We start from the raw sequence: 20,543 nt of genomic DNA on the forward strand, positions 1-20,543 counted from the left end.
TGTACTTCTGAGTGTGCCATTAATCAATTTTGTTAACCTGTTTGCCGTTAGACACAGTGCTATCTTGGTGTATCTGTCTTGAAACACTGGCTTTCAGTGCTACAGAAAGAATGGACAAATTATATCAGCCACAACAGCTGACCCTTCCCCTTTCCCTGCCTACCACTCTCAGTCATGGAAGCCTATTGTAAACAACAACAACAACAGTCTAGAATATAGAGATGTCATTTCAAGTTAAGGCTAAACATGCCAGAATTGAATTTATAACCTATGATCTGACGTGAGATTAATATGGCTATGAGACCTGGCGTTTCAGATAGTTTCCCCTGCAAAAAATGATTCCTTTGTTCTCTGTGCATTCTGGCTGGTTTGATATTTAAGACTGCCGTTACCATCTCAGTAGGTGATGCCGGGAAAAAGTCAGGATGTTATAAAGGGAAAGATGCTGGGGCTGGACCAGAGAGACCTGGGTCAAATCTCTGCTTGATCTTGAAGCTCCGTGAGGGTGATGTTCAGCTAGTCACAAAGGCTATCCACACTATCGAAAGCTGGGTAGGACAAGTTTCCTACCCAGGTTTGGGTGCTGGATGCACTCCCCATTTTTGCTTGTGTGTGAGCAAACAACTAGGTAGGAGGAGGAGCGACTGCGTGTGAGGCAGGGTCTGGGTGGGACAGCACAGCCCTGCCCAGCTTCCATACTCCTTGAGTACTGTCTACCCTGGCTGGTAGTGCCTCTCCGACATCTTAGGCAGGAGTCTTCCCCAGCCCTGCCTGGAGATGCTGCCAGGGAGTGAACCTGGGACCTCCTGCATGGAAAGCAGATGCATTTTACAATGAGCTACGGCCCCCATCCCCTAAGGCGACCATATCAGTCTACTCGCATGTAGTCTCTGATCCAAATGCAAACCAAGGAAGACCTTGCTTAGCAAAGGGGACCATTCGTGCTTGCAGCCCCAAAACCAGCTCTCCTCGTTCTATTCCCTTCACACCACCCATCTTTTTCAAACCTCTCTTCTGTTTTTCCTAAATGGAGAAGGCTTGATCACTGCAGCCTTTCCTCCTGGGGGAAATGCTCCAAAACCTTTCGGCTGCCCTTTTCTGCACCTCTCCCAGTTCTCTGCTACCCCTTTGTAAGATGGCTTAGCAGGAATCTGAAGCAGGGTCTCTCCAGTCCAAGTAGAACTCTTTCCCCAAGAAGCTTTCAGGGCATTTTGAAGTCTGCATGTTATTATTATTTTATTCTTATTTATTCAATTTCTATACCGCCCTTCCAAAAATGGCTCAGGGCGGTTTACACAGAGAAACAATAAATAAATAAGATGGCCCCCTGTCCCCAAAGAGCTCACAATCTAAAATAAACATAAGATAGACACCAGCAACAGTCACTGGAAGTACTGTGCTGGGGGTGGTTAGGACCAGTTACTTTCCCACTCCTAAATAAAGAGAATCATCATGTTAAAAGGTGCCTCTTTGCCAAGTTAGCAGGGGTTATGTTGCATTTCAGAACCCAAGCCTGCCTTCAGAAATGCCCCCTAGGCTCGGCTCTCCCAGGAATATCTAAAGTAAATCCACTACCTGAGTGCAGGAGCCGTCAGATGGTGCAAACTCCATGGACTTCAAGATGCTGTGGAGTGGAAGAAGGAAGAATTATAACAGCTCTGTAACAGCTCCACTAATGAGCGTTAACATTGTAATTTTTGTCTCTCCAGGAACACCCTAAGTGATAACTTTAACAACTTTTCTTTGCAGTAATATAATCCAATAATGAATATAGAATAACTATTCACACTAGCTATTGGAGAAGAACATTTTCTCAAGCGTCCTCTAAATCACAGCGCAATGCAGTCCCACCAGGCCCATTTGCAGCATAAATTTAAAGGTTAATAAGGATATAACATTTTAAACTGTCAGAAACAATATAAATTTACGCGTGACGCTTGAAGGGGAAGAGGGAAAAACAGTTATAACAAAGCAGCAGAAAGAGGGAATCGTCAACCTGCCCATAATAAGGCCCGTGAAATATGACACATAAATACATGCAAAATACACTAGCTCACATATCAAGGCAAACATGCCCACATTATTTGTGTGACCCAACACGCTGCAGGCTAAAAGGTAAGAAAAGGAGGGAGAAAGGGCTGTTTGTCATTTTCACAATCTTCTGCTCCACAGTGACAGGACCAACTGCTTAATATTTCTTAAGACCAATGAAGCAGCTGGAAATTACAAATTCATTTAAAGTGCGGTTTTTGCATTTTACTTGCTGAGACACCCCACAGCAAGAAATGCAAGCCACCCGGCCGGCCTCTGACTGCTTAACAGGGCTGTTGGGGGAGACTTAGACTTGTGGTTTGGACAGCCATCTGTAGAACTTGCTTCATATCCTGATGTCTATTGTGGGATCCAGGCATATCTCAAATGATCCTGGGACATGTTCTAAGATGCCTGCTCAGGGTAACTGGCATCAGAGCAGAGTGCACTAACTCTACTCTGAGTGCATCCTGGAATACGCCCAAATTAGGGTCTGGCGCTACCTTCACTGGTACTGTTACTCTTGAGTGTTTAACGTAACACCACCAGTGCTTAGCATTTGTATGGCACTGAGAATGTTCAAAGCACTTCACATGGATTAGGGCAGTTCACATGATCCAAATTAGGGTAGCAGTAGCCTCCTACCCTATTTTGGGAGTTGTGTGCACTCCTGTTAGCCAATTATGAATGCAAGAACAGCCCTGCTGGATCAGGCTCCAGGCCCATCTAGTCCAGCATCCAGTTTCCCACAGTGGCCCACCAGATGCCTCTGAGAAGCCCACAGGCAAGAGGTGATGGCACGCCCTCGTTGTTGCTCCCCTGCAACAACTATTTAAGAGGCATCTTGCCTCTGAGGCTGGAGGTGGCCTATAGCCACCAGACTAGTAGCCATTTGATAGACTTGTCCTCCATGAATTTGTCTAAGCCCCCTTTAAAGCCATCCAAGCTAGTGGCCATCACCACATCCCATGGCAAAGAATTCCACAGATTAATTATGCGTTGTGTGAAAAAGTACTTCCTTTTGTTGGTCCTAAATTTCCTGGCCTTCAGTTTCATGGGATAACCCCTGGTTCTAGTGTTGTGAACAGTGGTGCCTCTAATTTTTTTCATCTCTGTGCGGAATTAGTTTTGTTATGGGTGGCAGAATCAAGGCACTGTGTGCGCACATTCATTCAGAGTGGGGTCTTCCTAATTCAACCTCAGCGGGATCTAAAATTAACTGAGTGGACATCAGAAAATTTGTGAGTGCGCGCACCTGTGCATGAGTGGTTGTGAGAGACAGAGAAAAATTTATCTCTGTCCACTCTCCATTCATCATTGTATATACCTCCATCACGTCTCCCCATAGTCGACCCTTTTCCAAACTAAAAAGCCCCAGATGCTGTAGCCTTGCCTTATAAGGGAGGTGTTCCAGACCCCTGATCATCTTGGTTGCTCTCTTCTGCACCTTTTCCAGTTCTACAATGTCCTTTTTAAACCACAGGTATGCAGTACTCTAAATGTGGCTGCACCATACTTTTAACGAGCTGTCATTCTCAACCCCCAAATCTCTCTCCTGGTCAGTCACCGACAGCTCAGACCCCATCAGCATATATGTGAAGTTGGGATATATATATATATTTTGCACCAATCTGCATCACTTTACACTTGCTCACATTCAACCACATTTGTCATTTTGTCACCCACTCACCCAGTTTGGAATGATCCTTTTGGAGTTCCATCACAATTTGTTTAGGATTTCACTACTCTAAATAGTTTAGTGTCATTTGCAAATTTGGCCACTTGCTGCTTACCCCAAACTTCTAGATCATTTATGAACAAGTTAAAGAGCACTGGTCCCAGTACAGATCCCTGGGGGACCCCACTTCTTACTTCCCTCCATTGTGAAAGCTGTCCATTTATTCCTACCCTCTGTTTCTTGTCCTTCAACCAGTTACCAGTCTACACATGATCCTGTCTCCTTATCCCATGACTACTAAGTTTACTTGGTCAGGAACACTGTCAAAAGCTTTTTAGAAGTTCAAGTTTACTATGTCAACCAGACCACCTTTATCCACATGCCTGTTGACTCAAAGAAATAAAAAAGATTAGTGAGGCAAGACTTCTCTTGCAGAAGCCATGCTGGTTGTTCTTCAGCAAGGGCTGTTCTTCTATGAAGATCATGATTAACAATTTTGTCCTTAAATATGCTTTCCATCAATTTACCTGGCACCGAAGTTAAGCTAACCAGCCTGTAGTTTCCCAGATCTCCCCTAGATCCCTTTTTGAAAATCAGAGTTATATTAGCTACTTTCCAGTCCTATAGTATAGAACCTGACTGTAGGGGCAAGTTACTTTTGTAACTTGTATATTTTTGCTACAAGATCAGCAATTTCACTTTTGAGTTCCTTCAAAACACTTGGGTGGATGACATCTGGCCCTGGCAATTTGTTAATTTTTAGTTTTTCAAGGTGGTTTACAACAGGGATTCTCAACGCTGGGTCCCTAGATGTTTTTGGACTTCAACTCCCATAATTCCCAGCCCCAGTGGCCTTTGGTTGAGGATTATGGGAGCTGGAAGTCCAAAAATATCTGGAGACTCAATGCTGAGAATCCCTAGTTTAGAACATCCTCTCTTGTCACCTGCTGGCATAGGTGGTGTCGATGGCTTTAAAAGGAATGTGGCAGATTCATGGGGAAAAGGTCTATCATGGCTATCAGCTTGAATGATTATATGCAACCCCAAATATCAGTTACTGAATGGAGACAAGAGAGGGCTGCTGCCTTCTTGCCTTCCTTGAGGACTTTCTGAAGGCATCCAGTGGGCCTCTAGGAGAAGGAGGACGCTGAACGAAATGAGCCTGATTCAGCAAGGCTTTTCCTATGTTCTTATGAGCAATATTTAAAAATCTCAGCCAAAATTCAGGGCTCTCTCACCAACTCCAAGAGCTTCCTGGAGAGAGGGGAAGTAATGATATCCCCCCAACCCCCTGGATGTCAAACATATTGGCCACTTAATCGCTTCCAGTTAATTCTGGGGTCAAAACCATCAGGCCTCTCAGAACCACCACTGTCAAGTTTTGTGTGTGCACTTACTTTAATTCTTTCTTAACCTCGTCATAGTCCGCTTGCCCCTTCAGCTTTTCTTCCAGTTGCTTAAACACACACACAAAAAGGGACAAAGCATTATTCTGAATACACATTCCACAATCTGGCCTTCACCCATCCACCCCGCCACGACACCATTACTTCAGAAGCAATGTTCATTAATGCAGAATAAGTCAACAGTATACAGATTCACCAATATATGTTTTTATTTGCCCTGTCAGAAATCAAGGTAGAAGGAAGAGAGAAAGACTGAAACATAAGCCTAATTGCTTCATTCTCAGCCAGCAAAATCTCAGACCAGAAAGATCTCCAGAAAATGCCAGTTCTGCTGGCCCCCTAAGAATGGGAAAAACATCCTTGTGGGAGAGTCACCAAAAACCTCATTACATACTACCATTGTCCACGGTGTGCTACATTTCTACTACCGATCTATATGGTCTAGGAACAGAACATCCTGAAAACTGCTTTGTGCCATATTATGAGGATTTATAATACTTCTATTGTATTTCAACAAGAAGAAGAAGTGGGGAGGAGATCTGGTTTTGTGATAGCAAACATGAATTGTCCCCTTTGCTAAGCAGGGACTACCCTGATCTGCATTTGGATGGGTGACTACATGTGAGTCCTGTAAGGTATTCTCCTTAGGGAATGGGGCTGTAAGCTCACTGAAGAGCATCTGCCAGCATGCAGAAGGTGCCAAGTTCAGTCCCTGGCAGCATCACAAGGTAGGACTGAAAAAGACTCCTGCCTGGAACTTTGGAGAGCCACTAGCAGTCAGTGTAGATAATACTGAGCTAGACAGACCCATGGCAGTATAAGGCAGCTTCCTACATTCTCATAGTCAGGGCTGCAGAAATCCACTAGTCTACTAGTCTGTGATGAGTGTGAAATGATGCCTGATGAGTGAAAAAATGCCTGATGAGCAATGAACCAACTTAGCTTGATGAGTAAAATAGTGCGTCTGGCTGATAAAATAGTATGTCTGGCTGAGCCAACGTTTCTTTACCCCTGCTCATAGTGATTTCACAAAGCAACGATTTGTTCTGTTAAGTACAAATTACTTAAGGAAAGTAGGCACTTTCCTTTCACTATAATCTTAATTGATAATTACCATCGTCACAAGTTAGCCCACTTGCGCCTCAAACGTTCACACATCCACCCTCTTGAATCGGGGTGGATGACATCATTACAAACTACGCCACTACATTCCTATGTGTCCCTATAGCTGGAGCAAATTTGGTTCAAACTGGCTAAGCAGTTCACCTCAAAAGTTTATGCGTCTGCCATCTTGGATCAGGGTGGGTGGCATCATCACAAACTACACTGATGAGGTGTCCCTACAATTGTACCCAATTTGGATCCTATTTGGTCCCTACAATTTGTACCCAATTTGGATCCTATTGATCCAGGCATTGCGAAGTTGATAGGGGGAATCACAGACAGACACACACACAAGTCCCGCGGACACACACATGGACCATGCACGGACACACAATGGACGGACAATGCACAGACACACACATAGGCCCGGTCACACACGGGGAATCACAGACAGACACAAACGCAGACACACACATAGAATGCCGGGTGATCTCATAATCTTACTTTCCATAAGGAACATAGGCTAAAACGGAATGAGAAGATGGTTCCCTGTCCCAAAGGGGCTCATAAAGAGACACAAGGAGATGGCAAAACTTACAGTACTGATAAGAGATCAAAATTTAGAATGTTTAAAGAAGATTGGAAACCATTCTTATTGTATTTAAAGAATTATTTTCCTAATATTGATTTTACAACAGGGTTTAAAATTTAGTAATATTAGCAGGTTGAGTAGATCAAAATTGTGTTTGTAAGGTTTAAATCTATGTTTTGAATTATTATTATTATAGCAAGGGTTAATTCTATAGTTGGTGATTCACGAGGAGGTGTGAGCGAGAAGTCCATATTTGTTTAATGTGTTGTGAATGATTATTGTTAAAATTAATAAAAATTTAATATTTAAAAAAAGAGACACAAGGGAGGCATCAGTAACAGCTATTGGAAAAGATACTATTCTGGCGGACTAACTCAGTATAACTGGTCCAGTGTTTTAATGGAGTTGCTGCTCACTGCCCTGCCTGCCTGTCCTAACGAATGTGCTTCATGTACCTCCTCCCACTACCCCGGGATGCTCAGCCCATGGAAAATGATGCAGAGAGAGGCTTCATCAGACAAAACATGGGGCAGCTTTCCTTCTGTATGAGCCAGCCATTTAGGCATTTAGTGTCTCCCCAGACTGCAACAGTTATGGAAAGAGATTAGCATAGTAATTGTCTGAAAGAAGCCAGTAAAATGCAAAGCAGAACAAAAGGTTCAAGCTGTGAGACAATCTGGAGGAAGTAATATCTGGCTCTAACTATCGCCTGGGTTGATTTTCAGACAAAATAAAAAGGCATGTTTCTAATGTCACGCAAGGTCTAAAAATACACCCTCCGGGAGCCTCTGCAAATAATGCACAAGCAGCAGTCAGGGTAGCGGGGAGAATCAGAGACTCCAATGCAGTAGTTTAGGGGAAACTAATCTCATCAAGGAGACGAGCTGCAATTAATAACCTACCCAACAGGTACAAAGGGAGAAGGAGAAAGAGCAAGCCAGTACTGAGAGCAGGCAAGCTCTCCCTCTCTCCCCCGGCTTCCTAGCTTGAAGGCCTGTATGAAGTCATTACATAATCTTTTCAGCTGGCCTGCCTGCAAGCCACAAGGCTGCCTCCATTCATATTTAACTTGTCTTCCCAGGAGGAGCGCAGCCCTGTAGAACCAGGACATCCAGGCTCACTAGGGCTCCACCTACACAACAGAAGACCTGCTGGTGACTAAAGTGCAGGCCTTTCTAAGGCTGTCACAGTATTCAAGGCATTTTAGGTGGTTAGCCAAATTATTTTCACTCGGCCAAACCTGTGAATCTTGCACAACTGTTTGGGAAAACAAACTAGCATTGCAGCAGGCATCCTTTCTTATGAGAGAGTAAAGGGGATGGGAGTTGCTAAGAAGAGGGATTCTCGCTTGTGAGCAAGAGAGGACAGGGAGTGCCTCTTTTATGATGGGGCTGTACACCATATAAAAATAAAAGACAAGGTTCAACAAATGTCAGTGCTGGAAGGAGCTTGCTATCTTTGTGCCAGGAAGAGAACATGAACGTTCACCACTGGTCTGCCTCAGAGTCCCGTCCCCTACCGGAAGGACGGGCAAACTGGGCCGAGTGACCCCACAGCCCTTACTTTGAGTATGCTGTTCTTGGCCATCAGCTGCTGCTCTAGCTGGGAGATCTGGCTGGTGGAGTTTTCTCTGAGCTTGGTGAGGCTGCCTTGGAGTCGCTGAACATCTTCAACCAGCTGTGTGATCTCGCGCTCCTTCGCAGCCAGCTCGACTTCCAAGCTGGACCGCGTCAGCACCTCAATGGCTTGCTCCTGCCAAATGGAGAGAGGAAAAGAAGTATCACACGCTGGCAAGACGGCACGCCCAAGGTGAGCAGGGGCATGTGCAGACATTATTAATTTTAATAATAATAATAATAATAATAATAATAATAATAATAATAATAATAATAGAAAGAAACAGAGGGTTTAATACTGGCTGCACAAGAACAGGCACTAAGAACAAATGCAATAAGAGCAAAAGTAGAAAAATCCACAACAAACAGCAAGTGCCGCCTTTGTAAAGAAGCAGATGAAACAGTGGACCACCTGATCAGCTGTTGTAAGAAGATCGCACAGACTGACTACAAACAAAGGCATGACAAGGTAGCAGGGATGATACACTGGAACATCTGCAAAAAATACAAGCTACCTGTAGCCAAGAATTGGTGGGACCATCAAATTGAAAAAGTTGAAGAAAATGAAGATGTAAAAATATTATGGGACTTCCAACTACAAACAGACAAACATCTGCCACACAATACACCAGATATAACTGTAGTCGAGAAGAAAGAAAAACAAGTCAAAATAATCGACATAGCAATACCAAGGGATAGCAGAATAGAAGAAAAAGAAATAGAAAAAAATCACAATTTTTTTTAGCCAAATTAGTTTCACTTGGCCAAACCTGTGAATCTTGCACAATTGCTTGGGAAAACAAACTAGCATTGCAGCAGGCATCCTTTCTTATGAGAGAGTAAAGGGGGTGGGAGTTGCTAAGAAGAGGGATTCTCGCTTGTGAGCAAGAGAGGACAGGGAGTGCCTACTCCTTTTTCTACTTTTTGCCTACTCCATTCTGTGTTCTGGGTGCGTCGTTAGAGTTAGGTTGGCCACAATGGCAGTAACAGTGCGGGCGGGGTGGTAATTTGAGGGTTAGAATATTGGTGAGCGCACCCTTGGATATGTAAAAGGGTGATTGGTTAATCGCTCCTTTGTGGCCTGTGTGGCACGGGGAAAATGATTGCCATGAAACCTGCTTCAGGACTTCTCCAACCTTTGGGCTGCGCGGTCCGGGGTGGACGAATGCCTAGAAGTATCCAGATCCTCTCTTACAGAAGGGGGGGTTGGCTTTGAAGGAATTGAGTAGGGCGTACCTGCCCATTCCTGAGCCAGGGTGTGTCGCCCAGTAGGGTGATGGGTAGGACTTCAGAGTTCTGACCTGCTTCTATTGGCCCGCACTGTTCTCTAAGGGTGATTAATCACCTGGTGTTCCAGTATGCCATGCCTGTGTAATAGTTAATAAAGTTGTGGCCCTTTTCATCCATATTAAGTCTATGTGTCTTCTTGAGCTGGGGTCTGGGGACAATGTTTAATTCTTGTTTTAAAATGTTTTTAAATTGTTAATTGTTGTGTTATTGTTTTTAATTTGTTTTAGCTTTTCATTGTTTTACAAGTTTGTTTTAATTGTAAACCGCCCTGAGCCATTTTTGGAAGGGCGGTATATAAATCAAATCAATAATAAATAAATAAATAAAATACAAAGATCTACAAATTGAAATTGAAAGGCTGTGGCAGAAAAAGACCAAAATAATCCCAGTGGTCATTGGCGCCCTGGGTGCAGTCTCAAAAGACCTTGAAGAGCACCTCAACACCATAGGGGCCACAGAAATCACCATCAGCCAATTACAAAAAGCAGCTTTACTGGGAACAGCCTATATTTTGCGATGATAACTATAATAATCAACAGTATTGATGATAAAATTCTGGCATCCCAGGTCCTTGGGAAGGACTCGATGTCTGGATAAAACAAACCAGTCAATAACACCTGTCTGACTGTGTAAACAAGAAATAATAAGTAATTCGATTTCTATACCGCCCTTCCAAAAATGGCTCAGGGCGGTTTACACAGAGAAATAATAAATAAATAAGATGGCTCCCTGTCCCCAAAAGGGCTCACATTCTAAAAAGAAACACAAAATAGACAGCAGCAACAGCCACTGAAGGTCCTGTGCTGGGGGTGGATAGGGCCAGTTACTCTCCTCCTGCTAAATAAAGAGAACACCACAGTAAAAGGTGCCTCTTTGCCCAGTTAGGGTGAAGACAAGGAGCTTAAAAGCTAAACATCAGGGGAGCTGGTGGGCAAAGCCCCAGTTCACCTCGGTTGCTTCTGAAAAGTATGAAAGCTCAGGTCTGGAAAAGGGTGGAGAGGAATATTTTTAACTTCAAGGTTAGAGTACTATAATGAACTCTACATGGGGTTGCCCTTGTTTAGAAACTTCAACTTGTTCAAAAAAGGAATTGCCAAGCATGTATCATAGCGGGCATACTTCTAGAAAAGGCATTCAATCCTGTGTGACAGAAGAGAGAATGCCTCTTAAGATGAAGCAAGCACGTGTGTGTCACAGTGGGCTTACGTTCATAAAAGGCATTCTCTCTTGTGTGAGGGAGAAGAGGGAATGCCTCTTAAGACAGTGCTTGACATTTGCGGGGTTTTTTTTTAGAAGTATTTCTATTGAGGTAGTATTTTTTAAAAAATCTGCTACCCAATCTGCAACTTTTAGAGGCAGTTATTAATGTTCAATCAATGCTTCTAGCCAACTAATCTTGATTTATTATTTTAATCCTAACTGATGGGTGCCCTGCACTCTTTTCACTGCTGTACTTTTGTCCTCTATTTGGACTGTGACGGGTGTAATAATTATTTTAATCATTGTGATTTGATGCATTGTTGCTCCTCTGTTGGCCGCTGTGATTACAGTTTTTGTAGAAAAGTGGGTTACAACAACAACAAAAAGAAAGCAAATACACTTTTAGGTGCCTGGACAATGAATGAGGCACGTAGATCAAACTTTCTCAGGAGATTCCAAGCCACCCACCTCGAAAGCTCACTTGTAAGATTTGTCTTCGCAAGTAGGCTTGGGAACCATCGGCTACAGAGACATGTGGACATCAATATGCCACTCAGGAACTGTGCCCTCGTGTGAGTTTTCAGAGAGAATCAATTCCTGCTAGATCCTCTCATGAGACTCTCCCAGAAAAATCCATAACAGTGACCAATTTTAAGGTAACCAGTTCCACATGTGCATCTCCTCCATGGGAATCACTCCCAAAAAACCACACTCTTGGGAAGGTCAAAATGAGGGCCCAAGAGCTCCACAGCAAGAGTGTGTTTGGCTTCGAGAGGAAAATATAACCCCAAACCCCCAAATAGTTTTGTTTCCTTATCGCTCTTCCTCAGTGACCAAACAAAGGGCTAAGGGGGAAGGGACAGCCATGGAGTGTTATGCGGGAGCTGAAAAGTCAGCATGATGGAAAGGAAAAAAGGTCACATGGGACGCAAGAACAGAATGGGCCATTACGATGCCAGGGGTGGGAGGGGAATCTTCTTCTTCATTCGATTTCTATACCGCCCTTCCAAAAACGGCTCAGGGCGGTTTACACAGAGAAATAACAAATAAATAAGATGGATCCCTGTCCCCAAAGGACAAATCCAAAAGAAACGTAAGATAGACACCAGCAACAGTCACTGGAGGTACTGTGCTGACAGTGGATATGGCCCGTTACTCTCCCCCTGCTAAATAAAGAGAATCACCACATTAAAAGGTGCCTCTTTGCCAAGTTAGCAGGGGTAATGGGGTTATTAATCTTGGTGAGCTTGGTACTCCACTGAGTCATAGAGCAACCTAGGGAAGCACCACACAGGTCCGATGGTCAGGATATACTTCTGCAGACCGGCCACAGGCTGGAGGGGGTGGGCAATTATTTCAGAAAAGGGTCCAGAAAGAGGAGAAGCTGAGGAGAGTGCCCATGCAAGTTGCGGGGGGACTCACACTGTTGTTCCATCTTACAGGCAATCTCACAGCTTCCTACAGATGGCACAGCTTCATTGAGACCTCTGTGCTGGAAGCTTCTAGCCAACATTTGAGCAATCTTTCATGGCGGCTTCCTCCTCCCTGGAACGAGCTGTCAGCACTGCCCTGCTCTCTCACACTTCTGCCCTTTACACAGATCTCCTTGATGCAGAAGCTGGACACCATGACAAGCCAGGTCCACCGAGATAGCCTGCCCGTGCGACGGATTTGTACGGCAGGAAGGAGCCTGAAGAACACTTGGTGCAACTTGGCACTAGCTGGCAGAAACCTCAGGGTCAAAACCACTCCAAACCTCTCTTTCCATAACTAGGGGATGGGGCTGTAGCTCAGAGGGAGAGCAACTGCTTGGCAAACAGAAGGTCCCAGGTTAAATCCCTGGCAGCATTTCCAGGTAGGTGGAGATGCTGGAAGAGACTCCTGCCTGAAACGTTGCCAGTGAGCACAAACATAAGAACAGCCCTGCTGGATCAGGCCCAAGGAGGCCCATCTCGTCCAGCATCCTGTTTCCCACAGTGGCCCACCAGATACCTCTGAGAAGCCCACAAACAAGAGCTGAGGGCTTGCCCTCTCTCTTGCTTTGGCTCCCCTCTCGGCTGTTGCTTGGACAATACTAAGCTAGGTGGACCAAGGATCTGACTCAGTATAAGACAGCTTCCTTCATACAACTAAAGCAGGGGCACAAACCACATAGGGCAGGGGTTCTAGAACGTGGGTCCACAGATGTTGTTTGACTACAACCCCATCACCCCCTGCCACAATGGCTGAAGACACAGTGAGTGCAAAGACAGTGGAAACAACAACAACAACAACAACAACAACAACAACGCAACCATGATGTCTAGGAACTGGCATTAAAAACCAAACCCATAAGGAAAAACACTCTTGAGTTGGCATCAAATCCGAAATTCCGTATGAATTTCAACTTCCGGTTCCGACGCTGACCGAGCAAGACTTTGAGTCTCCAAGTCTCTGAGAGAAGACCTGCAGAAAGTAATGGGGGGGGGACCTCCATAACTACCCCCACCCCACTGGATTAAAGTGGGAGGTGTAAAAGACTCGCCAGCCCGGAGAACTCAGCTCCTGTTGCGAAGGGGCGCGGGGAAGCCGCAGACTCTTCGCACCAGTCGAACGACAGGGCTAGAGTCAAGGAGAGTTCTGCAGTGTGGCGTCCAGGCTGCCTGAAAACCAAGCTCGGAAGCGTTGCGATTTCTACTAAATGCCAATGAGGTAACAAAGGGATTTACAGTGAGGGAAATAAGTATTTGATCCCCTGCTGATTTTGTCCGTTTGCCCTCTGACACAGAAATGACCAGGCTATAATTGGAATGGTAGGTTTATTGTAGCTGTGAGAGACAGAATAACAACAAACAAACCCTCAAAAGCCCAGTGCCCAAAAGTCAGCGATGGATTTGCATTGTAGTGAGGGAAATTTCCTTCACTGTATTTCCTTCACTGTATTAAGAATCTCATCTAAAAGAACAAGGAAAATAATAACTTGCGAGAGAGCTCTACCCAACAATGTTTTCTAGCTGCCTTTGGATGCCAAGGTACAGTCGGGATACTATAGCTCTATATAGAGAGTGATTAAGACTTTACAAGTATATCTACAGAGAAGAAGAGTTATATCTTTACAGTATTTTCTGAAGAGAGGGAGGTTTAACGCCCACTCTACCTTTATGTTTTCAAACGGCTACCAATTCTGCTGAAGTAACTTACAGTGAACTAAATCTTCCCAAAACTAGTCAAAGTAGTCTAAGATACCAAATTGTCAGTCTACAATCTCATTTTAAGTGTAAAGATTCGATGCTGGACAACACGGAGGTGACTACAGTGAACTCCTGGGCGTCTGGTGATGTTTTGAAGAGTGTGAAGTATAGCTTCTACCCTCTTTTTGGTATAGTTGATTCTGGGTGTGAGTCTACAAATACAAACTTGAGGAAACCTGTGTCTATACAACAGAGTGAACAAATGGACACACTTTGAGTAAAGAAGAACTCAAAAGAGTTAAAGGGTGAACTGGATTCAAAGTGGAATCTAGACCTCCCCCTTTGAAGTTACAGGAGGGGTATACTGGCTAAAGAGTTAATCTTGTTGTAAATATCCAATTTGTTACTGTAGCCTTATATATCAGAATGTCCAAGAATAAGAATACTCCAACCGGAACCCAAACCCATATGGCTAGAAGACTATCAGTGGGAACGATTCCCCAAGTGGAAAGGTCCACAGGTGAAATTTGGGAGCTGCTTCAAGCCATTAATAGTAAATTAGATACAAATAACAAAGTAGTACAGTCTATGGTTAATGATATGCAAACTCTTAAAGAGGATATACAACAGATAAAAGCAGATTCACAGGTCTTAAAGCAAGATATGTTGCAGTTGAATAAGGAGGTACAAGTCATGAAACAAGGGATCATAGACAATTCAAATAAATGTAACAACTTGGAAGAAATAAGTAAGAGAACGGTGGAGAATACTAAGCTAACTTCTAAAAAAGTAGAAGCTGTAAGTCAGGAGATAAAAGAATTAGAAAAGGAAAAGGAAGAGTTAGCCGACCAACTTGCAATGCTGCAAATGGCACAGAGGGAAAGAATGGTCAGAATAAGGGGAATCCCAGAAAGTACAACTCAAAATTTACTAGATGTTCTGACAAATGAACTAGCTAAACTCTTGCAGGTGGACATACCTAATATAGAAGGACTGCTTGAAAATGCCTACAGAGTAAACAACACTTTCGCAGTCTCCCATAAAGTCCCTAGAGATTGTGTAATTCAACTTAATTCCAAATCTACCCGAGATCGTATTATACAAGCCCATTTTCAAGATAAATGGGAAATTAACGGTCAAACTATAATGGTGATGAAAGAAATCCCAAAGAGATTTCTTATGAAACGAAAAGAATACAAAGATTTGACTGATATTCTAAAACAAAACAAAATCCCCTTTAGATGGGAGTTCCCTCAAGGGGTTGCCTTTACCTTTAAAAATAAGAAATATAGACTAACCGAAGACTTAAAGGTAAAACAATTTCTTCGTAGGTATAGGAACGATCTTCAAATTTCAGAGGACGTACAACAGACACAAGGCGCTAAATAAGGGAGGAATTAGCAATATAAACAAATAGTCACTATGGAAATAAAATTCTTTTCTTTAAATGTAAATGGCTTAAATATAAAAACAAAACGCCAAAAATATTTCATGATTTGAGAAAAAGGAAATTGGATTTGATTTGCCTACAGGAAGTGCATATAAGAAGGAGAGATAGAAAGTATTTACAAAACAAAGCACTAGGTCAGCAATTTGAAACCCTAGATATTAAGAAAAAAAGGGGCGTAGTTTTTTATATAAAAGACTTCCTAGAGCCAAAATTGTTATATAAAGATGATTATGGAAGAGTATTGCCCCTGGTGGCGCAGTGGTAAAACTGCCGCCCTGTAACCAGAAGGTTGCAAGTTCGATCCTGACCAAGGGCTCAAGGTTGACTCAGCCTTCCATCCTTCCGAGGTCATAAGAACATAAGAACAGCCCTGCTGGATCAGGCCCAAGGAGGCCCATCTAGTCCAGCATCCTGTTTCGCACAGTGGCCCACCAGATGCCGCTGGAAGCCACAGGCAGGAGTTGAGGGCGTGCCCTCTCTCCTGCCATTACTCCCCTGCAACTGGTACTCAGAGGCACCCTGCCCTTGAGGCTGGAGGTGGCCCACAGCCCTCTGACTAGTAGCCATTGATAGACCTCTCCTCCATGAAGTCATCCAAACCCCTCTTAAAGCCATCCAGGTTGTTGGCCGTCACCACATCCTGTGGCAGAGAGTTCCACAAGTGGATCACGCGTTGTGTGAAAAAGTACTTCTGTTTGTTGGTCCTAGACCTCCTGGCAATCAATTTCATGGAGTGACCCCTGGTTCTAGTGTTGTGTGAGAGGGAAAAGAATCTCTCTCTCTCCACTCTATGCATGATTTTATAGACCTCTATCATGTCTCCCCGCAGTTGTCTTTTTTCTAAACTAAAAAGCCCCAGGTGTTGTAGTCTTGCCTCGTAAGAAATGTGCTCTAGGCCCCTGATCATCTTGTTTGCCCTCTTCTGTACCTTCTCCAGTTCAACAATGTCCTTTTAAAGATGTGGTGACCAGAATTGTATGCAGTACTCCAAGTGTGGTCGCACCATAGTTTTGTATAAGGGCATTATAATGTTAGCCGTTTTATTTTCAGTCCCCTTCCTAATGATCCCTAGCATGGAATTTGCCTTTTTCACAGCTGCTGCACATTGAATCGACACTTTCAACGAGCTGTCCACTACAACCCCAAGATCCCTCTCCTGGTCCGTCACCGACAGCTCAGATCCCATCAGCATATACTTGAAGTTGGGGTTTTTCGTCCCAATGTGCATCACTTTGCACTTGCTAACACTGAACCGCATTTGCCATTTTGTCGCCCACTCCCCCAGTTTGGAGAGATCCTTTTGGAGCTGCTCACAATCTGTTTTGGATTTCACTACCCAGAAGAGTTTGGTATCATCTGCAAATCTGGCCACATCGCTGCTTATCCCTGCTTCTAGATCATTTATGAATAAATTAAAAAGCACCGGTCCCAGTACAGATCCCTGGGGGACCCCACTTCTTACTTCCCTCCATTGTGAAAACTCTCCATTTATACCTACCCTCTGTTTCCTGTCTTTCAACCAGTTAGCAATCCACACATGTACTTGTCCCTTTATCCCATGACAGCTAAGTTTCCTCAGGAGTCTTTGATGAGGAACTTTGTCAAAAGCTTTTTGGAAGTCCAGGTAGACTATGTCAACTGGATCACCTTTATCCACATACTTGTTGACACTCTCAAAGAAGTCCAAAAGGTTGGTGAGGCAAGATTTACCTTTGCGGAAGACATGCTGGCTCACTCCCAGCAGGGCCTGTTCTTCTAGGTGCTTTATAATTTTATCCTTGAGGATGCTTTCCATCAATTTGCCTGGAACGGACGTTAGGCTAACCGGCCTGTAATTTCCCGGGTCGCCCCTGGATCCCTTTTTGAAAATCGGTGTTACATTTGCTACTCTCCAGTCCTCTGGTACAGAGCCCGATTTCAGGGATAAGTTAAATATTTTAGCAAGGAGGTCGGCAATTTCACATTTGAGTTCTTTGAGGTCGGTAAAATGAGTTCTTTGAGGTCGGTAAAATGAGTACCCAGAATGTTGGGGGGCAATATGCTAAAATCATTGTAAACTGCTTATAGAGCTTCCAGCTATAGAGCGGTATATAAATGTAAGTGCTATTGCTATTGCTATTGCTATTGGTGGTAGAGATAAAGGTTGGAGATTTAAAATACATAGTAGTGGGCATATATACCCCTAATGAGGCAAAAGCAGAATTCTATAGAAAATTGGAAAAACAACTAACAGAGACAGATAGGCAACGGATTATATTAATGGGAGACTTTAATGGAATTGTCTCAACGCAGGCTGACAGAGATACAACAGACTTGAGGAAAAATGATGGGAAATTACCAAGAGCTTTTTTCAATATGGTTGAGCATTTTGGTTTACACGACATATGGAGAATTAAAAACTCAGATGCAAGGGAGTATACTTTCTTTTCGGATAGGCACAAGATGCATACGAGAATAGACATGATTTGGGCCAATGTAGACGTGTTGATAACAATTAAAGATATTGATATATTGCCAAGAATATTTTCTGACCATAATCCCATAGAATTAAAGTGGAAAATTGGAATAAAGAAAAATTATCAATGGAAATTAAATGAGTCCCTTTTGAATCAATCTAAAGTTGTGAAAGTAGGTTTACAAAAACTTAAAGAATATTTTGAGATAAATTTAAAGGACGATCTACAAATGAAGACAATATGGGACGCAAGTAAGGCGGTGATGAGGGGTTTTTTTATTCAACAAAATGTATATTGGGGGAAAAAGAGAATAAGGATTTAATCCAGAGCCAAATTAAAGATTTGGAAGGGAAACTGATTGGGAAAAAAGGTGATCAAACTTTGATTCAACACCTAAAGGTATTAAAACAGAAATACTCCATGTCCCCCTGGTCCTCAAGTGTGCCACGAGTGCCACCATAATCTTGGTGAACACTCGCGGCGCAGTCGAGAGACCGAAGGGGAGCGCCCGGTACTGGTAATGGACCCCTGCATACGCAAACCGCAGAAACCTCCTGTCCAGAGGGTGAATGGGAACATGGAGGTAGGCCTCCTTGAGGTCTATGGAGGCCAAGTAGTCCCCTTCCTGGAGGCCCATGAGGATGGACCTCAGGGTTTCCATCCGAAAATGCCTCCCCTTGAGGAAGCAATTGACGAACTTTAAGTCCAAAATGGCCCTCCATTCTGTGGTCTTTTTTGGAACCAAAAATAGTATAGAATAAACTCCATGTCCCGCCTCCTCTGGGGGGACCAGCTCGATTGCCCTGATGTCGAGCAGGTGGCGAATTGCCTTGAGCATCAGGGCCTGCTTGCGTATGTTGCGGGATAGCGGAGAGGAGAGGAACCGGTCCAGGGGCCGGGATAGGAACTCCAGGCTGTAACCCTGGGAAACTATGCGCTGAACCCAGGCATCTGTGGACGTCCGGGTCCACTGGTGGGCGAAGAATGCCAGCCGCCCACCCACCTGCGGCTCCGGCACGGAGTCATTGTGGAGAGGGGCGTTTGAACCCGGACTTCGCATACTGGCCTGAATGCTGGAACTTCCCTTGAGGCCGGTCTCTGGAGAAGCCCTGGGGTCTGGACCAAGAAGGCTTGTCCTGCTTGTTCTGTCGGGCACGAAAATTAGACCGGTACCCCTTCTGCCCAAAGCTGCTTGAGGAGTGGGAGGAAAAGGAAGAAGAAGCATTAGAGAAGGATCTGCGCTCCTGCCGCTGAACGGAGGAGGGCATAGCCTTTTTCTTGTCTTTAGTCTCGACTAGCACGGGCTCCAATACTTCCCCAAAAAGCTTACCCCCTTTAAAGGAAGAATTGGCCAAATTGCTCCTCGACTTCTGATCAACTTTCCAGTTTTTGAGCCGTAAGTGTCTCCTGACTGTGATGTCAGAAGCCATAGCCCGGGCAGACAGCTGGACGGCATCCAGGGAGCTGTCGGCCATAAAGGCAGAAGCCTCGCCTAACTTATTGAGACCCTGACGAAGGGCCACGAGCTCCGGCGGAACCATGGGAAGAAGGTCCCTAACCCATAAAACAGACGCTCGAGCAAAAATGGAATTGGCCACCGAAGCCCTGACAGCGAGGGCCGAGGCTTCATGTGATCTGCGTAATGCAGCATCACACTTCTTGTCCTCCACATTACGAAGAACCTCATCCCCGTCCTTTGGAAGGACTGCCCCAGTTACGAGAGCAGCGATCTCCTTGTCCACCGGAGGGACCTGTAACATATCCATAACTGGTTTGGGAATAGTGTAAAGTCGCCTAACCCCGGGTGGAGGACCCTTGCTTTCTAAGGGCCGGTCCCATTCACTTCGAATAATGTCTAGAAATATCTGGGGACAAGGGACAGCCACTTCCGGGGCCTTCAGCGAAGGTAACACAGCCGGATCCCCTTCTGGCACCTCCTGTGGTGGAGAAACAAACCCCTCCAAGCGGAGGGACTTCCGGGCCTTATGAAGGAGAACTGGGAAATCAGTTTGACTAAACAAACGATAGGGGGCCTGGGAAGGCGGCAAAAACTCTCCTTCATCTCCAGACAGCTCCCCCTCCTCCTTGCCTGAATCAGAGTCCTCAGAAGGCTGTTCCCCTTCTTCCTCTGGAAATAAGACGGGTGCTGCTGAAGTAGCCCCTTGCCCAGAAGGGCGAGAAGGAGCACAGGGCGACAGGGTAGGCGGTCCCAAAGGTGCCCGCAAAGACCCAGGAGCGCACAGCTGAGGCGGCAAAATGAGAGGGTTTCTCGCCTGTTCCCCCGAAATGGCGGCCGAATCGACTGTTCCCGCCGCCTGGGGATTCAAAATGGATGCCGGAGTGGCAGAGACGGGAATTTGCCGGGCGAGGTCAGGGACAAGTTTGCCAAACTCCTCCGCGACTACCCACCAGAGGAGGGCAGCGAAACTTGGAGGAATCTCCTCCTCAGGCGCACCAGGAGACCTCTGTTCTAGAGAGGGAGGAGAGGGACAGGCGCGCTTGGCGGCAGGCTCTCCCGAGCGTGAAGTCCCTACCTGGGAGCCTTGCTGT

The 20,543-nt window shown here is 44.8% G+C and overlaps 1 protein-coding gene across 6 annotated transcripts in view; it reads right to left on the reverse strand.

The window, feature by feature from the left end:
- The window catches only part of CUX1 (cut like homeobox 1), a 337,155-nt gene that overhangs the window by 92,507 nt on the left and 224,105 nt on the right, over positions 1–20,543 (reverse strand). For all 6 annotated transcript variants that reach the window (XR_008311776.1, XM_053274795.1, XM_053274794.1 and 3 more), the window contains 3 exons: positions 8,375–8,563; positions 5,107–5,165; positions 1,576–1,624 (listed from right to left, as the gene is read on the reverse strand). Coding sequence is in view for 5 of the 6 variants with exons in the window: in XM_053274795.1 (XP_053130770.1) it covers positions 1,576–1,624; positions 5,107–5,165; positions 8,375–8,563 (297 nt within the window). In the remaining variant the exon portion in view is untranslated. The remainder of the gene's footprint in view (positions 1–1,575; positions 1,625–5,106; positions 5,166–8,374; positions 8,564–20,543) is intronic.

This window comes from Hemicordylus capensis, chromosome 12 (genome assembly GCF_027244095.1).
Source record: "Hemicordylus capensis ecotype Gifberg chromosome 12, rHemCap1.1.pri, whole genome shotgun sequence".
NCBI lineage: Eukaryota > Metazoa > Chordata > Lepidosauria > Squamata > Cordylidae > Hemicordylus > Hemicordylus capensis.